General features: G+C 49.9%; 1 protein-coding gene across 2 annotated transcripts in view; it reads right to left on the bottom strand.

The window, feature by feature from the left end:
• Positions 1–10,350: 10,350 nt before the first annotated feature.
• The window catches only part of LOC105476852 (T-box transcription factor 4), a 32,439-nt gene continuing 27,327 nt past the window's right edge, over positions 10,351–15,462 (bottom strand). The window contains exons 8-9 of one of the 2 annotated variants that reach the window (XM_011733121.2): positions 15,118–15,347; positions 10,351–12,537 (exon numbers count right to left, since the gene is read on the bottom strand). In XM_011733121.2, coding sequence (XP_011731423.2) covers positions 11,918–12,537; positions 15,118–15,347 — 850 coding nt within the window. In that variant the 3' untranslated portion in view covers positions 10,351–11,917. The remainder of the gene's footprint in view (positions 12,538–15,117; positions 15,348–15,462) is intronic. The other variant, XM_011733123.3, reaches the window with a different exon arrangement.

The raw sequence follows: 15,462 nt of genomic DNA, 5'->3' as shown, positions 1-15,462 counted from the left end.
ATTTGGCCGGGATCATGTCCCAATTAGTGACCTTGCCATACAGAGCAGTAGCTGGACAGCAAGAGTGAGAGAGGGGCTGAGTGCTCAGGGCTGTTGTAAGTGATTAGTCCAAAAGAGTAGCGCAAAACTTAGAACCGCTGTCCCCGGCAGGAGGAAATGAAAGGATCAACACGAGAGGAGCACTGTGGCCAATTGTTCCCGGCCACAGCCACAGGCTTTTCTGTGTGTGCCGGAAATTGGCCTCCCCAAAAGCTGAGGATGCAGGCAGAGCAGGGAGATTGATAAGGCAGGTGATGCTAAATCATCCCCCTCTCAGAGCTAATGGGATTGGTCAGTGCCTTGCCAATCATTCCCCCTCCTCATCCTATAAAAAGCAGTGGGTCTTTTCATGAAGAAATGAGCATGGACTGGCACGGATTGGACCAACAAGAAGCTTACTCGTCACAATCCTTTTCATTTCTTACTATGTATTTTCATTCAGAAGCATCTCGTTTGGCCTGTGGACCAAGGCCAGGAGGTTGGCAACACAGCTGTTACTCATCCCTTTCTATAACAGAGGACTTTGAAGCCAAGAAAGATAGAGGGACTTGCCCAAGGCCTCCAAAAAGACAGCAACAAAGCTGGGACTTTCTTTCGACAATAGATGTATCCCCAGCATCACCGAGTGTGACAACGGACTTGGAATGAGGGAGCAAAGCTCAAGCCATCCCGTCCTGGGGGCACTGGTGAGGATGGCTGGCTGACCTGCTGGAGGCACACTCTTTTCTAAGTGTCCTTGAATGCTATCCTGCATCCTGGATGCGTCCCAAACCCCTGGCAGTGGGGGGCGCTCAGAGGGCTGGGAGGACCAGGCAGGATTCCTCCAGCGTCGCTCTCCTGCTGCTGGCCTTGTGCACCTAACCACACGTAGATCTGGACTTTGGCGTCTGGTAAAGGAGGCTTAACTGTGAGACAGGAGACGCGATAAAGTCAATAAATAGAATTTCCCAGAAAAGAAAAATCTCACTCTTTTAGACATCTAAAATGAGTCCTGTGCAGACAGGCAAATTATGTGGGGGGAAGGGGACAACTTGAACTGAGCACACGTTTCATCTCTATCATCTCATTTAATCTGTTCTATAACCTTGAAAGATAGGGAGTATTTTATTGCCCCTAATTAACGTGGGGAGACAGACTCACAGAGATTAGGCAGACATCTAATGAGGAGTGAAGCTCCAGGCCTCTTCTCTTTCTACTCCTGGGCCTGGTCTCTCCACCCAGAGCTCTGGTGATCCACCTCTGGGAGGACGGTGGAGAGCCCAGAGCATGACAGGAGTGGCAGAGGTCCCAGCCTGTGAGCAGAACCTCATGGTGACTTCCCCATCCCCCTGTGGGTCTCCACACTTTTTTTAAACCTCCTCTCCCTTCAGCAAAAAACCTTAAGGCTGGACAAAGTAGCTCACACCTGTAATCCCAGGACTTTGGGAGGCCGAGGCAGGCAGATCATGTGAGGCCAGGAGTTTAAGACCAGCCTGGCCAACATGGTGAAACCCCGTCTCTACTAAAAATTTAAAAATTCGCTGAGTGTGGTGGTGCGCACCTGTAGTCCCAGCTACCCGGGAGGCTGAGGCATGAGACTCGCTGGAACCTGGGAGGCAGAGGTTGCAGTGAGCTGAGATGGTGTCACTGCAATCCAGCCTGGGCAACAGAGGGAGACTCCATCTCAAACAAACAAACAAACAAACCTTAAAGCACGAGCTACCAATATCTTATTTACAAATTGATTTACAAATTATACATATGTACTACTATACAAATATAGACATTCGATATTTGAACAGTATGAGAATAAGTTTAAAATGTAAGATAAATAGAAAAAGAAGTTCTAGCTCCTCCGTCCCTAATTCTGCTCCAGAGAGGTCTGCTATAGATTCAGCAGAGCCCTGCCATGGCTGAGAAATTCGTGATTGTGAACGTGATTTGGGAATCATCGAACTTTAGTGCTGCAAGGGTTGTGAGGAGTTGTGTGGAGGAGGAAAAGGAGGCTCAGAGAGAGGGGAGACATGGCCAGCATGTGACAGATGCAACTAGGACTACATCTCCTCATGCTGAGTCCCAGGCTCTGTGTTCTCCTCTACACTGATAGAAAAAGAAGCCAAAGATTCTTTTTTTTGGGCCAGAAAATTACATTTGGGTCTCTCATGGGACAGGCTGGAGCTTAATGCCTGAACCTCCTATGCTGTGTCCCGAGTACATTCAGGTCCATCGCTGCCCTAAAGAGACAGCCACTGTCTTTTCAGTCTGGGCCACAGAACATGTGGGCCAGGCTACCAGCACGTGGGGGCTAGGGAGAAGGAGGACTGTGCTGTGCCATATTTGATGCTATTAAAAGCAGCTCACATAGTTTCCATCATTCCTAATGGAGCTACGTCATTTCACAGACCCAGCCCTTGCTTCAGGCACCCTGGTTAGGAATTCTGGAAGTTAAAGAAAAGTGATTCCCAAACAAGTCTCTTCTAAGTTATCCCAAGGAAGCATATTTTGACCAAGAGTTGGAAAGGCAAGGAAAGGACACCCTAGCTTTGCTACCCATGCCAAGTGGGGCTTGGGGACATCCCCAAAACACTTTATTTTCCCCCCAAACACTTTAAACAGTTGTTTTCGAGGTACCTGAACTATTTCCTGACTCTACCAGCTTGGGCCGAGCTGATTCACCCACATGGGGAGGGCGAGAGCTGGTGCAATGACAGCCCCTCCTTTGATCAGCCCCTTCTCTGTGAAGTGGAGGCCAAAAGACAACACAACTTCATGGCCCAGTGGGGATGGGTGGTTGGAGTTGGTGGAGGTGACTGTAAATTATCATCCTCTAAAAGGTAACTCTCTGCCATTTTGTACACTTCATTGCACAAGATTGATGCTTAGCAGGTCTAATTGAAGGAGCTTTCATAAAATTGAATGTTAAATCTGATTGTGTCTCCAGTACCATTTGAGAGGACCTCTTTTTTTTTTTTTTTTGTCTTTTCATTCTCTCCTTTAAAAAATTCTTGTATGAACTTGTATCAGTGACTATTTAAAAATAAGTCATAAACTTATTTTAAAACATGTTTGTTTCCTTTTTGTTAATAAGCTCAAAGTCACTAAAAATACACATCGATTGGGTCCAGTGGCCTCAGAGGAAAAGGGAAGAAGGCAAGACTGGCACAGAACACGCAGTGGTAGTGGTGGTAATGGCAGCAGTAGTGGCATCTTAGAGAATAAAGCGAATGCTTCGGGTTAGAGAGAACTGGGTTTGAAGCCAGTTCTGACCCTTAGCCCATAACCTCGAGCAAGTTTCTTCACCTCCTTGAGCCTCAGTTTCCTCCTCTGTGAGGTAGAGGTGATAATGCCTCTCCTACCAAGTTGTGGGGAGGATTAGAGATAATAATCCTAATATAGTAGTGCCAAGTCCAATGGCTGGTGGCTGATTACTAACACACTCAATGTAAATGTCTTTTTCTTTTCTCATTTTATAGATGAGAAAACTAAAACTCAGTTCAGATTCAACCCTCCTTTTCTGAATCAGAAATCTAAAGCAATGCCCTTCCATAAGAGGGGAAGGAAGGAGGGTGGGAATCAGCATTTGTTGAGTTCCTGTTTAGTTTTGGAACATCAGGGACAGAGAATGTGCCAAGCCCTCTCACATATGTTATTTTAATCTCCATGATCCCAAGAAGCAGATGTTATTTGCAATATTATCTCCATTGCATTGACAGGCGCAGAAGGAGTGGCTGTGCCTACAGGCACAAACCAGAAAGTGACAGAGCCAAGTATTGAACCCAGGATTTCCGGCTCAAGAGGCAGAGTTGGTGCCACTACCTCACGGATGCTGAGACATCTACTTCAGTGAGATAGCATTTACCCCCAGGGGAAAAGGGGAGATCAGAGTGCAAAATTCAGACCATGCCGGCCAAGTCATCAACTCTTAAGGCTGCAGGTAGCTAGCAGGCGTAAAGAATACCTGGCCCGCGGGCGCAGCGGCTCACACCTGTAATACCAGCACTTTGGGAGGCCGAGGCGGAAGGATCTCCTGAGGTCAGGAGTTCAAGACCAGCCTGGCCAACATGGTGAAACCCTGTCTCTACTAAAAATACAAAAACTAGCTGGGGGTGGTGGAGCATGCCTGTAACCCCAGCTACTCAGGAGAAGGAGAATCGTTTGAACCTGGGAAGTGGAGGTTGCAGTGAGCTGAGATGGTGCCACTGCACTCCAGCATGGGTGGCTGAGGGAGACTTTGTTTAAAAATAAATAATAAATAATACCTGACTCAGACTCTGTCAAACCTGATGCTGGAGGATCCTCTACAGAACTCACCAACCGAGCCTCCAAAGACCCTCTGGCCTTGTCCTCCTTATTTTTGATCAGCTCCCAATTCCAAAGAGCCCTACTTGGGACTGTCCTGCCTGGCCTGGAAAAGGAGGAGGCACACAAAGCTGCCTTACACCCTCAGAACCAGGGGGTCTCTGGTGGCTCTTGCTGGGATGAGCATTTCTCCTGTTGAGGGTGTTTCTAAAAGAAGAAAGCGTGACAGCTGGGAAGGGTCTGAGAGGAGCCTCAATGTGCTCAGTTATCAAATAGGAGTCCACTTTCCACCTTCCCATTAGAGCGGTGCTCTCTAAATGCCACAGATGATTCACTCAATTATATCTGGAGGAGTTTCACAATTCCTTACACCCGATGCCAAAGGTTTATATTAGCACACGCTGAGAGACTTGTCTTGTTCAAAAGCTTATCTGCAGGCAGGTTGGCGAGAGGCTGGCTCCTCCTCTGCTGTCTGATGGTCCGTGCAGGTACCTGCTAGGGTTGGACAGAGGGAGAGAGGTCAGGCTGTGAAGGGATGAAGGATGCAGGAGCACTGTTGTTTCCCAAGAGCGTGCCCTGTGCCAGGCCCTGGGCTGGAGGCTTTACACGAAGAGCCATATTTGGAGGCTTCTTGGCCTTAGTTTGGTTTGTTTCAGGTTTTTTCTCTTCTTAAAAGAGAGGGAAGGCCCGTCCCATCTTGGCATAGACTGAGTGGCCTCCCATGGAAGGGTTTGAAGGAAGAGACCATTTGGAACCTTTGAAGGAGAAAGAGGTGTTGGGTCAGATGCTGGAAACCCCTGATCCAGTACTCCCAGGCCCACCTGCCCCTAGGAAGCAACAGGCCTCTCCAGCAGCCTGTGACTCTGGCGAATGGCCTATAGCAGTGCCCCGCTTCCTCACCACGCACAAGGTGGCAGCCAGAGCGCAAGATTCAGGTCACGCAGAGCTGAAAGCAGGGTCACCAATGAAAGCAGCAGTCTTCTCGTTGAGTGGCCTCCCATCTTGGGCCGTTCCCTGGCTCCACATGTCAGAAAACCATCACTCCATGAACAACAGCTTAGGGCCCAGGAGGACCATTCACAGCAGCTCCATAGCCTCACACAGCTGACATCTTGGCCAGCCCAGACCCGGGGATTTGCCGTTATAGCAAGCACTGCCAGGCCTGCTGGAAGAGAGGAAATGTGTAGAGATGTAGAGGATCTTTGGAGGTAGAATCTGCAGTTTGGTGAGCATTTGGGGTGGGCAGGTAGGGAGAGGAGGGAGTTGGCACTGAAGCCCAGGTTTCTGACTTGAGCAACTGGATGCTGGCTGGTGGTGCCATTACCAAAATGGAGGACATGAGGGAGACCTGGAGGGAGAGTCTGGGTTCCAGTCTGAATTGGAGGACTTAACATCTCTTTCTGGCAGAAACGTCCAGAAGACAGTATCAGGAGAGAAAAATGAGATTGGAGTTGAGCTTCGTTGGCATATGTTGGTGAGAGAAGCCGTGCGAACAGATGTCATCACCCAGGGAGAGGACCTAGGGAGGAGTGGAAAATGCTAAAGCCCCAGCCTGAACAAAAGCAGCATTACAGGACTGGGCAGGATCAAGGTGTCTGAAGGGGAGAGCCAGGGAGGGGAGGAAAACAAACACGGGGAGGAGGCCCAGAAGTCAACCTTCGTCCACACAGGCAGCAATTCAGCAGATCCACCACTTCCTGAAGTTACTGCTGTTAGCACTGGGCACAGTTTCTTTTAGCCTTTCTTCTTTTTCCTTTCTTCGGGTACTTCTATAATCACAATTTTTTTTTTTTTTTTAGTTCAGTTAAATCTTTTAATTGCAGAAGTAATACATGCCCATTGTAACAAGTTAAACAAAACAGAGATATATGAGGGAATCATCATAAGCAGTTTCTTCTAAATCGCGTCTGTGTCCCTAACACACACACAAATACACGTCGTACACATACACCGTGCATGCATACATCATATACACACAAATGCACCCCATCTCCTGGACATTTCTGCTTAATCGATGTTAGGACCTCCAGAGTGGTTTTTTGTTTTGTATTGCGCACACATGGGAGACCACATGTCAGGAACTTTTTTTCACATAGTATTTCATGTATATACAGAGATAGTTCATCCCCTTGTTCCCTGCTATTTAATGATCTATAGTTTGGCTACACACCAATCTTTTTGTTTTCACTTCAAATGTTCTTGAAATTGTACTCTACATTAGGATCCTCTTTTTTCACTTAGTTTTAAATCAAGTCTCATATCATTAAGGGCCCTTTGTAAACATGATTTCAATGACAGCATCATATTCCAGAATGTGAGTATCTCATAATTTACCAATTTACTTTCAGCCAGTTTGGGGCTATTGAAAAGTAAAACCACAATGAGTATCATACAGTAGTAAACTATGCCCACATTTCTGGTTATTTTCTTTAGGATATGAACACTTTTAGAGTCTTTGTCCATGCTACCAAATTGCTCTTTCCAGAAAAACCATATCAATCTGTACTCCCACTAGCAATGACTGAGAGAGGCTCCCAACACTTTTTCTTAAATGTTTACTAATCTGGTAGATCAAAGTGGCATGTTATCACTTCAATTTGCATTTTAGATGACTAGTGAGATTAATTCTCTATTTGCAATTCTTCTAAGAATTATCTGAATATGCACCCATTGCTCTAGTTTTCCAAAGAGGAGGTGGTCAGCCTTCCTCCCTCACCACCTGCCCAGTCCCAGCCCTGAGCCTTCCTGCCTCAGAGGTTTGGATCCACCCTTGACTCCAAAATGGCCCTTTTCCTCCTGGTTCTGCATCCCTTGCCATCTGTTCTCAGGCATCTTCCATCCCCTCCACATCCCCATGGCTGGCCTCTCTCTCTTGGCTTCTATGCCTGTGGGTGCCCCTTTCTCTGCACCCTAAAACCCTTGCACAGAACAACCAAACACAAGCCTAGAATGCTCAAGCAGGCTGCCAGGGCCTGCCATCAGACTGGGACCAGTGCTGACAGGCCAGCAGACACAGCAGGGACCTCTGATGCCCCGACCTGGGCCAGGGAGAAATGGGCGGCCACCACTGGGACTTCCCCTGCAGGGACTGTGCACAATCCCCTCATCTTTTCCTTTTCCATTTTTCCTCCTCTCCCCATTATTCTGACTCAGGCTTTAACTTTCATAAATGATGCAGTGTGCTGGTTTGGGGTTTCTGCAGGAGAATTTCTGCACTCCTTGGGGCACTGGGGCCTGTTCACCCTTGTTACAGAAGAGGAACCCTCGATGCTCTGCAGACCCCGTCAGGCTGCGGTGATAAGCAGGGCTGTTTGAGCTGCATCATGTAAACCTGGCCCTTCCGAGTGAGACTTCGCAGAAATCCCACTGGAGATTCTTCTGCCCCTGTGCTGTCTACTTTCCTTCATAATGATAAATGGCTGAAAAGAAAACTATCTAATCTCCAAACTGCTTGCTTTTTTTTCTCCTCTTTCTTCAAGGAGAGGAGGAAGAACACAGTCACATAAAACAGAGTCCTTCATCGCCTGCTTCTCGGGAGACGGTTCTTTCCCTTTTCATCCCAGGCCTGTTTCTGATCTGTGATGGGCTCGCATTGAAAGCTCCAGCCCGGCGCTCCCTAATCAGCTGCGACAGCCGCTGTGGTTGCTCGGGTCGCCCATTGAAATTGAATTGATTACCCGGCCCCTTTGCCATTTTGTTCGGCGCACAATTGCTTAATAGCTGTCACCTTGGCTTTCAGTCCAGCCCGGCTTCAGGCTGACTGGTTCCCATTACTCGGGATGGCCAGTGCAAGTTCATCACCTTGACAGGATGTCCCTGATTGGTTCCGTATGCCTTGGAGACCTGTCATAGATTTGGTGGGGGGAGAGAGGGCTTGCGGGGGGGACGGCATGGAAATCTCTTGGCTGCAGGAACAGTCAGGTTTCACTGCAGGGCTCACCACGTTTGAATCATTACCAGGTCTTCTTGTCAGGAGTGTGGCCTCTGCTGACATAGCTGCTAATGAATTTGTAAATTTTTTTAAAAATACAAAACAACCCAGCCTGTTCTAACCTTTGCTGTCGCCACCTGCCGCCTGGGTGGGGGTGGCAAGCAAGCAGTCGCTCCCCTCGCCCCACCCGCTTCCCCTGCCGGCTGAGCTGGAGACCCGGGCTGGGAGTGAGGCATCTTTCAAGTGAAATCCTTTGCGCTGGGAACTACTTCAATTAGACAGCAGGGGGAATGTTAACATGCCCTCCGGCCTTTTAAGTGGGTTTTAATTTTATGTTGTAAGATAAGACACTGTGAGGCTGGGCTGCTACTCCTCCAGCAGGCTCCATTAGTGGGGCGAGGCGAGGCCTCTTGACCCCCTGAGGCCCAGCCAAGGCTGGAAGTTGGTTTGGTTTTTTAACAATTTGTCAGTCTGACCCAGCTTCTCTTTCCCTTCTCCCTTTTGTTATTCCAGGCTCTTCTGCGGTTGAGGGCCAACTGTCGGTGGCTGAGTTGCTGCTGAGAGGCCTGCCCCAGCTTCCCCCCAGGGGCCTGGCCCTGGGCTGGAGAGCACAGCCCCCAAGGCTGCCTTCCCATGGACACGCAGCTGAATGTTAATTGGCTTTTGTCCCCTTCCCAGGCAGGGCACAGCAGAAGCAGACCCTTTTCATGTGGCAGGTTTCTGGCCGATGATGTATGACCTGTTGGCGCTCCTGAATGGTGCCCTTTGTTTCAGGATATCCCATGTGCCCCCTTTTTATTGAGCTGTTGATTCAGAGGGGCAGGAAAGTTTCACAAATCCCACTGCAGGCCCGACTCTGGCCATGCCCAGGTGGGGAAGCCCAGGGACCTCACGCTTCCCAGCAAGCTGGCAGGAAGCCGTGGGCTGCCTCGAGGCAAAATACTCCTTTAAGAAGTGGCTTTCTTCATGTCAGACTCAGCCAACCATGTGTTTGGAGAGAACCTGGGAACATCCGCATTGCCCCCAGCCCTCTGCCTGGGCTCTAGAAGGTGTGGAGTGTCCCAGATGTGCTGTGTTCAGCCAGAAAGAAAAGAGCACAGCAGGTGGGAGTTAGGAAGATTCCCCCTTCCCTGTCCCCTGAGCCAAGCTCAGTTAACATCTTTCTCCATGACCAAGAAGCCCAAGGTGTGCGCCAACAGCCAAGGGAGGATGGAGCTTGGCTTCCTCTTCTGCAGGAGGAAGTCCAGCCAGAGAGCAGCCTAGAGCCACAAAAGGACTCTGGGGAAACAGGAGACAAGGTTGACTCTTTACCCAGCAGGAAATCTCATCTCAGTCCTGACAGGGCAAGGATTCAAGGGCACACCTCCCTTGACTTCTCTTTTCCTGGGTTCCCAGACCAGCCTGCAGTGGAGATGGTGGATGCAGGTAAGCAGCTTTGGGGAAGGAGCCATGAGGGGCACGGCAGGTGGCAAGGTCATAAGGAGGGAGAGCCAGCAGCACCTTCCTATGCCTGCCTCTTCGAATCTAGGGTAAACCTGGGCTGGATTTCACCTCTTTTTTCCTCTCTCCATTTTGTGGCCGAGCTTCAGAGACCTGGCCAAGGTGCGGGCGAATGGGTACTTTGCCAGGCCTTGACTCACCGTCTCTGGGGTGACGGTGGTGATGAGCTCATGCCCCTGACTGCTCCAGGAAGCCCCCGGCGCTGACTCGAGCCTGCTCTTCAGTTCCTTTTCTGAAGCAGCTGCATAAATCCCACCAGGAATTCCCTACTTATGAGACCACTTCCCTCAAATGGCCAGCTTATGTGGTCACTGCTGAAAGGAGACAGATTCTTGCTCTACTGCCTGCCCTGCCCTTCTGGGGTCTTTGTGGACCCTGGAATCCAGATTCATAACCCAGGGAGTAGCATGAGATCAAAGGTACAATTGCTCTGTTGGTCCTAAGTGACTTCACTCTGAGCTCAGGGGCTCCACGGTACAAATGTTCAGAGGCACTGAAGGCCTCACCTGACACTTGAGAAAAAAAAAATACCAGCAAAAAAGAGGCAGAGGCCATTGCAGAACCAAGAAATGACAAGTCAGTAATAAAGAGCGTCCACACACTTCACAGTTGTAAAATGGCTTTATGTTCTGATATGCAAAATAAAACGTCCATGCTATATAACAAAACACTTGAAGTTCCATATCACCTGTTAGCTAATGTGTTTTCTAAAAAAGCTTTATCTGTAGTGTGTGTGTGTTTATATATATATTTATTTATATGTTTTATCTAAACCATTCTTAGTTTTTAATATCAAACATGTAATAAAAATTTAAATAGATGTCTTTCCAAATACCTCCTCCAATGTTTATTTTTATTAAGTTCATTCATTTGTAAAAAGCAAAGCTGAATTTGACATGTGGCCTGCATTTGTGAGATATATATATATATAATATATTTATTTATTTATATAATATATAAATAGCTATTCAGCATGCAAAGTTTAGTGATTTCCCAAGTTTGATGGAGAGTTCACCCCAGCCACATTGATGGCCTGGTGGTGTTCAATGCTAAAACGCAGGGCTGAGGACTGTGTGAATGCCACACTGGAGAATTCTCTTTGCTCCTCTGAGCTCACCGGCTGAGTTTACTGGAAGAAATGAATTTTTCTCAACTATCTTTATTTCTGTTGGGCTTTCTCGCTCCAGAAGCGTAGATTTTCTGCGAGCGGAACAGGCCCTGGAGATGCCAGACATCAGCTGCAGTGTGGCTTCCTGGGGATGATGCCAGCTGAGGCGTGTTTCATAATTGCCCGTCATAGGATGCAGATGGGATGATGCCTGGGAGGCCGACTCTCCGCACACCAGAGTGAGAGACTGTATGTTGGGGACCTAGGGGGAAGGGCTCTCTACTACAAAACCTGAATGATGACAGAGATGCTACTGGTTGCATTTTCCCTTCTCTTGAAGGAAAAAAAAAAAAAAACCTTTAAAAATACCCCTCAGGTGACATTTAGCACATGACCCTTTCCGAATGTCATCCCTCAGACCTCAGAGTTCCAGTCATCAATGTCTAGGCCACTAACTGAGCAGCCAGCTGTACTATCAAAGTACATGTTGTGGCTGAGCTGAGCCCACCTCTCAGGCAGTCTTACAGACTCTCCAGAAGCCCAAGGAATGGGCCTCCTGCTACCAAAACCAGATTCTCCTCTCCCCTTGCAAATAGAAGGCCAGGAACTCTAAGGCGTGCACAGAGCCGTCACACCCCAGCAGCAAGAATCTTCCTACCCCAGCAATGAGAATCTTTCCCCATGGGACAGACCTCCCCACCTGGCCCCTGAGTAAATCAACAATTATAAAACCCTTCCAATAACTCATGAGAACCCTCCACTCCCATCCCACCCACGGGCATGTCAAGAGATGTCAGATAACAATGGACCCAGGTCCTGCAGCCAAAATCACTTCTTAGATAAATGTGGTGTTTTTTTTTCCTTGTCATGACCTCAGTTGTATGTCAGAAGATGGATGCTCTCCAAATACATACGTGCTCGCGTGCAGACACACACACACACACACACACACACACACACTCCCTCTGGAATACCTTCCTGTGTTTCTTGGTAGTGCAGGCCACCCACAGAGGTTAATACTGGAGCAACACGGTCCCGGGGCTGTGGAGGAGACGTGAGAGTCATCCATCAGTCCAGTTCTCCACAGTCCCCATTCCTGAATGGTACTGTAAGGAAGACTCTCGGGACAAGGAGAAGGTTTGAGAGTAGAGAAACTCATTGGCAGCATTTAGATGTGGTGAGGGTGGCTTCCTCTCACATCCTGGGGGAAGGCCACGCTCTCTTGCAAATGAGGCGCTGGGCCCCCGCTCTCGGACCTGAGACTGGGAGAGCTGATTGTAGACGCTGAAGTGGGCGTTTCCTGGTGGCTGGGAGCTCTGAGTGGAGAGGGTGGGCAGCCGCGGCATCATGGTGGTGGCGGTGAAGTGGGTGGGGAAGGGCTGGTATGGCACAGTCTCCATCGTCTGCACGCTATAGCTGGTGTACGGCGACACTGAAGTCCACATGTTACAGCTCAGCGGAGGTGGGGGCAGGTCATCCACCCCAGACACCCCGGCAATCTCAGGCCCTGAACCTGAGTACATACAGGCTTCTCTGGGGGTCACCTCACTGCAGTAGGAGGGGCTCAGCATCTGCTGGTCGTAGGGAGGGGGAGAACGGAAATAGTGATCCTCCCCCACCGAAGAGGGGGCTTCCAGATAGGATCGCTTGCAGGGTAAGTCCAGGTGTCGGGCACCATCTGCTGAAAGACAAAGTAACACTCAGGAAGAACCATTTCCACCAGCCCAGGCCCCAGGGCGCCCTGCTGGATGCTGGGACAGCCTGTCCTTTTCCCTCCGCGCCCGCCCTCCCCATGTTGCCATGGCACTCCCAGAGCCATTTCAATCAGCCACAGCTTTTATAGGGTGGCAGCCGCCAAGAAGTGGTCAGATTACGGACCCTACTCAGAGGCCACGGGGGACACCACATCACCGGACACTGAGGGCCGGGTTTAGCCAGGCAGCACTTGGCTTTGATCCTTCGCCAGCCTGACTCTTGAGAGAGTAAGAGGACTTGGTGTGCAGTGGCATTCTCAGGCTAGGCCTGCCCTGGCCAAGGAAAGGGGAGGCCCTTGCCAGGCCAGCCCAGGCCCAGAGGCCACATCTGTCTGAAGGAGCCAGAAAATTAAGGCTATGAGGTTCCTGCCTCCATCCTCAGCTCCCAGGAAGACCTCAGGGAGCCAAAGCCGCTTGCAGGCGTGTTTCTGTTGTTTTTAGAAGTGGAACTAACCTCACATATGTTTAAAGAAGAGCCATCGGATTTTTACTACACAGATTCCAACATAACAGTGTCTACAAAATTAAGAAATAGAACTGATAATAAGTGAAAAAGGTGACATACTTTTCAGGCTAAGCAGATACTCTGGAGGAAGACGACATCAGATGCCACAAATCATATATGTGCCTTTCGACATCCTCCACCAGGAGGGTCTAACTATCTGGAGTGGCGCGCCCTCCCCTGGGATCCAGGGCTGACCCAGGCCTGAGGGTTTGGGGAGCAGCCCACTGAGCCAATTTAAGAACACTCATCTGGGCTGGGTGCGGTGGCTCACACCTGTAATTCCAGCACTCTGGGTGGCCAAGGTGGGCGGATCACTTGAGGTCAGGAGTTCGAGACAGCCTGACCAACATGGTGAAACCCCATCTCTACTAAAAATACAAAACTTAGCTGGGCGTGGTGGCGGGCACCTGTAATCCCAGCTACTGGGGAGGCTGAGGCAGAAGAATGGCTTGAATTCGGGAGGCAGAGGTTGCAGTGAGCCCAGATTGCACCATTACACTCCAGCCTGGGAGACAGTGTGAGACTCCATCTCAAAAAAAAAAAAAACAACAAACCACAAACCCCACCCATCCATGGCTCATCTTGGCCTCCCTCCTCTTGTTTTCTCCAGGCATTCATTCTGGGAGCTCTCTGTGTGCACACACACGGCTGGAAGCAGAGGGGCTGAGTGGGTGTGAAGGCCTGTGCTCACCTCTCTCCTCTGCCCCTGCTGGTGGCATCTGCCCTTTCCAGGGAGACCTGCTCCTCTCCCTGGCCCAGCTCTCTCCTTTGCCCCTCACTCAGCCTGATTCTCTGTCATCTCTCCAAATCCCTCTCTTCTCCCTGCGCTAAGCTCTTGATCCTGGCAGGTGGCCTACTCACTCTAGGTCAGGAGTTGGCAAACTTTTTCTGCAAAGGGCCAGATAGTAAATATCTTAGGCTTTGTGGGCCATAGGGTATCTGTTGCAACTACGAAACTCTGCTGTTGTCCCATGAAAGCAGCCATAGACAACCCGTAAGTAAATGAGTATGGCTGTGTTCCAGTAAAACGTTATGGACACTAAAACTTTAATATCACATAATGCTCACATTTCATGAAATATTCTCCTTTTGAATTTTTTCAATTGTTTTGAAATGTAAAAACTATTTTGTACAGGTAGCAGGCTGGGTTAGGTCCGAAGGCCACAGTTTGACGACCCGTGGTCTAGGTCACTGAGTTCTAATGAGACTTATGCAGGGGAATCTCGGAGCTCTGCCAGGCTAGTCCCTAGGAGCAGGGCTGAGGGAACATTCTGGATGGCAAGCAAAAGTCCCCAGGCTCATTCTGAAGGGAATTTCAGCGGCCCCGTGAGGTCTTCTGGTGGAGTAACATGAATCATCGCAATTCTATCCATGGAGGAATCAAAACCTGGCACAGAGCACAGACGTGATGGTGCCTAGCTCCGGGTTCCTCCTCTTTACGAAGAGACCTGGCACAGAGGGTGCTGTGGCTTGTCTTCCCAGCTCCCATCTACATCCACAATAGCTCATCTCAACTCTCAAGCAGCCACTGCAGATCCTGGAAGGAATGATCGGACGGAAGGCCCTGCACGTGAGACACCAAGTCCTCCCTGTTCTGGAATTGAGGTTGCTTTGACAAATAACAGCTCCAATCCCAAAACCTCTGGACTGGGAAGTGTCAGCCTCTTCCTGCACTTCCAGGCAGAGCCCAGCTCACCCCATGAGGCTCTCAGAGCAGTGACTGCAAAGCAACACTTGGAAAGGCATCTGGGGACGCCAGGGCTACAAGCTGTCTGTGAGGGTTCCAAAGGCAGCATTAAAGACGAGAACCAGCATCCCTGCACTGGAAAAGATGGCCCTGCGCCCAGCTGTGATCCCTAACCCTTCAGGCCCACTCTCCCAGGCCACACAAGCACCAGATGCGTGTGTGTGTTTTGGGGGGTCAGGGGGCTGCAGAGTGGTGTCGGGGAGAACCTCACCCCTTCTCTGACCCCCTAGGGCTTCTAGACCAGGAGAGCACTACCTCGTCTTTTCAGGCAGTGATAGAAGAGGCTTGAGTCCCTCTGGGCAGGAAAGGTGCTGAGGGGCAGGTCCTGCGGCTCCGCGAGCTGCGAGTGAGCACCGTTCTCGTGCTGGTAGTGCTGGAGCGCCTGGTGGGTGCCGAGCAGGGGGCCCACATCTGGTGTGGCCGAGAGTTGGGGGGAGATTAGCCTCTGCCTCATGATGCTTTTGGAAATCACAGGGTATTCTTTGCTGAAGGGGTGGGGAGGACAGGAGGAGAGACAGGAAGAGAGTGAAGATGCACTGAGGGTCACAGAGGCCACGTGCCTGAATCCCTTCTGCCCGCCCCACCCCCCGGGCCGCGCGG

This window comes from Macaca nemestrina, chromosome 17 (assembly GCF_043159975.1).
Source record: "Macaca nemestrina isolate mMacNem1 chromosome 17, mMacNem.hap1, whole genome shotgun sequence".
Taxonomy (NCBI): Eukaryota; Metazoa; Chordata; class Mammalia; order Primates; family Cercopithecidae; genus Macaca; species Macaca nemestrina.
The sequence above is the reverse complement of the archived record's forward strand: the minus strand, read 5'-3'. Positions and strand labels throughout refer to the sequence as shown.